This window comes from Buceros rhinoceros, unplaced genomic scaffold (genome assembly GCF_000710305.1).
Source record: "Buceros rhinoceros silvestris isolate BGI_N320 unplaced genomic scaffold, ASM71030v1 scaffold22258, whole genome shotgun sequence".
Classification (NCBI taxonomy): domain Eukaryota; kingdom Metazoa; phylum Chordata; class Aves; order Bucerotiformes; family Bucerotidae; genus Buceros; species Buceros rhinoceros.
In genome coordinates this window covers 1-6,603 of record NW_010426621.1, presented here as the reverse complement: position 1 = coordinate 6,603, position 6,603 = coordinate 1, and the positions used below count along the sequence as shown (strand labels likewise).

General features: G+C 47.2%; 1 protein-coding gene across 1 annotated transcript in view; it reads right to left on the bottom strand.

The window, feature by feature from the left end:
* Positions 1 to 4,928, bottom strand: part of FRMD4B (FERM domain containing 4B) — a gene marked incomplete at its 5' end in the record, with an annotated part of 14,116 nt that extends 9,188 nt beyond the window's left edge. The window contains 6 exons of the mRNA XM_010141597.1: positions 626 to 854; positions 2,032 to 2,151; positions 2,237 to 2,370; positions 3,157 to 3,298; positions 3,807 to 3,945; positions 4,852 to 4,928. Of these exons, the coding sequence (XP_010139899.1) occupies positions 626 to 854; positions 2,032 to 2,151; positions 2,237 to 2,370; positions 3,157 to 3,298; positions 3,807 to 3,945; positions 4,852 to 4,928 (841 nt within the window). The remainder of the gene's footprint in view (positions 1 to 625; positions 855 to 2,031; positions 2,152 to 2,236; positions 2,371 to 3,156; positions 3,299 to 3,806; positions 3,946 to 4,851) is intronic.
* Positions 4,929 to 6,603: the final 1,675 nt, after the last annotated feature.

Below are 6,603 nucleotides of genomic sequence, written 5' to 3'. Positions count from 1 at the left end.
AGCAGGAATCTCAGCCCCCTCAGGAAGATCACACGTTCAGAAGGGAGGAGCCACGGGTATTTGCCTTCACTGTGCTCATCACTGGCAAACGGATTTAGCCAAAAATCTTTGTGACTGTGTGCACTCAAACTCCTGAACTTCGCTTACATCTTCCTGGAAATCAGTAATTTTCAATTAAGAAACAAAGTCTTTCATCTTAATTCCTCCACCCTGTAGAAAAACTCACACGCTCTATTTGTGCGAGAACCGCAGCGTTGCGGAAGGGAAGGGACAGGGATCCCGCTTGCGGCAGCTTAGGCATACAGCTGTGCTCAGGACCCCAGGAACTCAGATACCACCCCGGTTTCGGCTGAGATGCTCCCGCCAGCCTTTCGAGGTGCAGCACCCTTGGTCTGCGCTTGCTGCTGGAACGTGTCTCCACTTGTTCCTAGAACAGCAGGTATTCGGCCCTCAGCCTATAAGCGGTGCACTTACTGTATCGGATGCAGCAACGGCATCTCCTTTTCTTACCTAACTGCCTCAGAGAAGATAAACATCATAGAGAGGAGATGTAAACAAAACTTGTAAGTGAACCAAGTTACTTTTTTTTCCTGTTTTCATCAGAATACGGGGAATTCTCATTTACCTGGTAGAGTAAGAGTTGATTTCTGTGTTGGTTTTTTGCCACACTTGATTCTGTACTCATTTATGGAATTTTCTATCTCTTGCAGCTTTTTTACAGCATCAGCATACTCTTGCTTTCTTTTCTTCTTCACATTTTTGCAGAGGTCTGGCTCACTGGCAAGTTTCTTCGCAGCTTCCACCAGCTTTTGCTGTATGATAAAATTGCTCTCCAAGTCCTGCAAAGCGGGATCCTGCAAATTCATGAGCTGAGTTATTTGCTTGTATTCTGGGTAGAAGGTATCAATTGAATAGAAGATCTGCTTTTAGGGTAATGAAGTGAAATCTTGAGCACAAAACACAGGAATACCCGAGTTTACAGACAAGACAATCTCAGTATATGACACTCTTGGATCGTATTTCTATACCTCGCGTAAGATTATGAGACCTCTTGAGAAAGTTCTTGAACCTGAGTGACCTAAGATAGACACCTAAATTCAGGTTAGGCAGCTAGAGCTGCTCAGACTCCAAGCCTGAAAATGTCTGTTCAATATCTCTCCCTACTTTGGAGAAAATAAAAATGAAAATTGATACCACCATACCTACATCACAGGGAGCTGGAGGCTTTAATTCATTGTTTGTAAACAATGTTGAGATGCTCAGAGGTAAAGCACTGCAGCAGCGCTAAGCTACACATTATTCAACCTGGGCGGCAGCATTTTGTTTCGGTAGCATCTAAGACTGCAAAAAATGTTTGCTGCAGACATGGATTACACCAGCCCTGTAAGCCAGGGCAGTGTGTGCTCAACACCTGCCTGCTACTGGGATGATACAGCTTGTAACAAATCTCACGAGGAACGAGGGGGAATAGTATCTGTCCACAAACTCCGTATATCTGAATTACAATGTCTCCCGGGTCAGTCTCTGCCAGCAAAGTTCGTAATAGCTTCTTGAGCAATATCGAGACTTTAGAGGTGGAACTCGCAGTAAGCCAGAGATAAATCTCCTCCCGCTGTCACCTGTCACCCAGCTATGCTTGCAGACAGATGATTTTGCAAGGGCAACAGCGCACGCCCCTGCCACGTTCTGGGTTCAAACACAGTCTCAGTGCAACACAAATCAATGCCCGAGAAGAGCTCACAGCCATGAGCCGCCAAACAGCACCATGAACCTGCTCTTCCCTCATTAGCAGCAAAACTTTCATTAAAATTCAGGCACCGTGGCCCAGGTCAGGGGATTTTAAGGTCTTTTGAAGCAGCCAATCTCCTGGTCATTTCAAAGGCAGCGTGGCTGCAGTAAGGGTGGTACACACCTGAACTTCCCAGCCGCCTCCTCTTAAACAATCAGGGAAGAGCTGGATTATTTACAGGTGGCTTTGGCCACCGGTCTGGCCACTCCACCTCTGCTGTTAAAACAACCCGCAGTGCTTACCTCTTCACTCGGGAGCAGGTTGTCATCCAGCTTGAACGTTGTGCCAACACGTCTTCTGACCTGGGGAGGTTCCTCTCCAGCGCTCAGAGGATACTCCTTGGGCATCTTGCCTGTCAGCTCCTGGGGAACAGAGAGGTCTCCGCATAGAGGTCCAGGAGACAAGAGCTCTCACCCACCTGACCCCAGAGTAAGGTGCAGTTCTCACCGCTTCTCGCAGGCAGATTTTCTTGAGCTCCTCAACTTTCTGAAGCAGTTTTTCCTGAAGGAGTTTCTCTTTCTTCTTTAGTTCCATAATTTTCTCCTTCTTTTGTTCTTCGCTGACCTCTGAATCTTGAGAGCCTGGAAAACACACACTCTGTATTAGAGGATTTGTAGGTAAAAGCCTTTTTTTTCAGGTCAAGTAAGACAAAATGTCACCAAAGCAGTCCAGCACAGAGAACCAATACTTTGTCCAAAGTACAACATCCAGCTCTCATGCCAGCCAGCAAGCAGCCTTTCAGGAAATCCATGCTTTTCAACCCCCAGTGTATAAACTTGCATGTTAAGTCCTAAGTATACACCCCAAAACCCTACCACCCAAAATATAAATCACTGCATTAGTGGTATCTACAACATACTTCATATTTTGGCTCTGACTTTGCTTTCAAGACAGACACTGAGGCTCCTCACTTGGGCTTCACCTCATGGCATCTACACCTGGCAGCCAGGCTGATACCTCCCTGCCTCCGCAGTCAAGGGAGAGATCTAAAGTCCACTCCAGAGCCAAGCATTGTTTGGAAGCATTTGTCTGCTCATTTTTGAGGAACCTCTGGGCAATTCAACTTGTAGGACAGGTGTTTAAAGTTAGCCTGGATCAAATTTCCTTTGGACTTCAAGGACAGTCATTCAAAGACTGACTGGTAAACTGATATAAAATTATTGATGGGCCAAGAGTATAGGGTACCTATCCATCTAGCATGTTTTTATTTCCTTAATTATGGGGGAGAAACAGCAGATTATAGCATTGATGTTACTGTTTCAGGTTTATTTCAGATCTGCGTATTTGTGTCAGCAAGCCTTGTTTTCCCTCCTAACATACACAAGCCCCACTGTACCTCACTACCTTGCATTTACAAGCGGTATTACCTGATGAGATCAAACTGCCGTTGCTGGCCATAATAAGCTGGTTCTTTGCCTCCAAAGTAACTAGCTTTGAAACTTTTGGTGTTCCCATCTCTGTCAGATCCATGGCGATATCATCCAAACTTCTGGCTGAAGGAATTTTTGCCTGAAGGAATTTTTAAAAAAAAAAAAAAATCCAGCCTCATTGAGTTATGTCTAATTAACATTGGGTCACAGAAGATGACATTTCACACTTTATCTCCCACAAAATGAAGCAACAGCATCACGCAGGAGCTTACTGTGCACAGTAAGCTGCGCTGGTATTCCTCTCTCCCTCTGCCTGCAAAGTTTAAACTATCTCCCAACCCAAAATCTCTTTGCTGTTTGCACCATGTTAAAAATGAACATGAGAAGGAGAAAAAAGAAAAAGCAGATTAAACACTGAGAAGTGGGAATTCCCTCTTCTGTGATTACACTTCCATTGCCCTTAATTGCAGGCAGGCTAAAATGGATCGAATGACAATACTGTCGCTAACAGACTGCTCAGAAAGCTGACAAAAAAAGATTTGTAGCTCTTCTCTGGAGAGCAGTTCATCCGTGGAAAAACATACGCCAAATGATATACAGGAGAGGCGTTGAAACTTATGCCCGCAGTGAAATGACTTACAACTTACTTTGCTTTGTTTTCTGTCCAAGTAAAACTGGTGTTGACTGATTGCCATCACCCAGATGGACTTGATCAGGGAAGTGTTTGCATACCAGGTTTGCACTACGAGTCCACTCTGACCAAAGGTCCTTCTTGACACTGAAATTCTGAGGAGGTGAAAAGAAATACAATTTCAAGACAGGTCTTTGAGGTTTCAAGTCCCAAATGCCTCTCTCTTAACCAGACAAGGCTCACTCTTTATATTCGAGATGTGAAAACTTGCATTTCCTTCTCCCCACCACCTGGTGCTGCTGCCTTTCCTCCCTCCTAACCTTCTCTTAATTGTACAAAGTTGACATTTAAGTCCCTCCTGGCTGAGTTTTGCAATACAGAGCAGCAGCAACTGCTGTGCCTTTTAGTTCGGCAGCACAACCGTGCTCCTGAGACCAACGGCTGGTTCCGCTATAAACCTACAGAGGGCAAGCGGACTGCCATGGGATCCTGAAAGGAGTGATCAGGCAGGACAGGGGATCTGGGGGATCAGCAGAGCCTCTCCCTGCTCCTCCTGGCCCAGCTGAAAGGCAGAGCGGTCCTGTGCCAGAGAGAGAAAGGATGGCAGCAGAAGGAGGAAGGAAGGAGAAGTCAGAAATTCTCCCTGGGCAAAGGCTCGCTCTTCTTGGGTGGGATCTGGTGGGGAAGGCACAGCAATCAAATTTGACCTTGACAGATAGTCCTCCCTCTGCTCCAAGAACTGCCTCGGAGGACACCATAGGCAATCTGAGAGGACACCCAGAGCTGTAACACATCAACAGTCACTCCAGGTTGCTCACTACGACTGAGACCTTCCTTCTGCAACATCACAGCACTACTCTGCCCATCACCCAGAGCCCGGATCCAGCCCCGGCCTGACCTGCCGAACACGGAATCGGGCTCAGTGATGCAAAGCCCAGAGTCAATTCAGGTCTGCGTTGAACTCAGAGGCACCTCCCATCCCCATCCGCTAACACAAGATGATGATCTCCAGTCCGGGTAAAGATTCATCCTGCTGCTGCCGCTGCCTCCTCCAGCCTTACCTGCGGGGATCATGTACTTCCACAGCAAATTTCTTTTCACGGAAGTAGAGATTTTCCAGCTGTTTCCATTGAAATAGCTAAGAGAGTTGGGAGAGAGAAGCAGAACACTGTCACTACAAAACCCACCAGTCTTCTCCCCTCAAGGACATGTAATTTCAGCAAATGACAACTCCTGCTGATCTTCTGCTCAGCAGTAACAACATTCATAACATCAACCAGAATAAGCACATAAATATAAATATATAGGATGTCCCTCACGTAATTTCACACTCTGCATTGCAGGTTGAGGATTTTGCCTGTGACAACATCTGTTTCCATCAACAGCACGTTTAGCGTCACTCCTAGAAGTTCACAGAGATCTTAGGAGGTCAGCTAAAGTCCTTTTCTTTCTGACTAAATGCAAAAATCTCTAAACAAAGTAATCGCACAGACACCTATGGTCTCTTCCCTCAGAGCAACCCCAGGGAATGGCAGCAGCTTGAGGAAAACCAAGACCTTTCTCTTCTGAAGACACTGAGTTAGAGATTCCGCATGACATTTTGGAGCAGGGGTACAGAGAAAGTGCAGCTACAGGAGGAAGCCACCCCACAACGTGTATTTTTGTAAGGAAACCACAGATTTCCTGCAAAGTGCCAGCTGGGAGATCAAAATCAACCAGAGCTTGGCAGCTGTACCCGTGGGATCAGAATTTCATATGAATCAGCTCTCCTTTTGCACCAGCATTAGGCACCCTCTGGGGACGATCCATCAGGGGTTGCACCTTCTCAGCCCAGCTTTGGCTGAGCTGTTCCCTGGCCCCTCGGTGCAGGTTTCTGCAGCATCACCCCCAGCCCCCTCTCCAGTGATGCATGGATGCACAGGGAGACCCACGCGGGTGTCCCCGAGGACATTGTCTGAAGATGACGGGGTACACAAGTGCAGCAGCACACACTGTAGTCCACAGCCAGCTATTTTCCAGAGCTCCAGCCCATGCAGAGGTGCTTCCATCCAGACTGGGAGGGCAGGGCAAGTGGGAGAGATCAGCTTGCAACATCAGCCATCCAGCCGAGGCACCCGACCATTACAGCGACACCCTCCTTCCCCACAGGAGTTTTTCCAAAAGCTTTCAAGGGTGCAGCCAGCCCACCAAGCGTCCCCAGGACACACGACATTCCCACTGGCCTCCACCAAAACCCAACATGCCGCGCTCTGACTGCAGAAAAACTTCCAGTTTTATTAAAAATAAAAAAAAAAAAAATCACACATTACGCCACACTGCATTTGAATCACTCTTAACGTGGGCTATAAACGAAACACGACCCAGTACATGAAACAGCCCAGCGCATGTGGGGAGAACTCTGGCGCTTTCAGCAACCTTGCCCTCCGTTTAGTTAAAGCTCTCCGTTCTACTACTACAATTTGTTAGCAGATCCTGATGTTTGAAAAATGCCGCAAGGGGAAATGTCATTTACACTAGTAAGCCACTTCCTAGCAGATCGTGGATTTTTTACTCTGCTGCTTAGATAAGTTTATCTCGGCGTTAAAGGCACCCTGTCCCGTCACACTGCTCCAGAAGTGCCCTCTCCATAACTTGGCATTGAACTTTTAAACAAACACGCTTAAGAAAAAAAACAAAAAAAAGAATTAAGACGACAGCAGCTCATGCAGTATGCCAGGACACGAAGCAACAGCACCCATGGGTGCTCCGCCACCCAGGGATCCCCAGCACGACCCCGGCAGCTCGGCCGCCTCCCTGCCCTGCAGAGCCCGCCG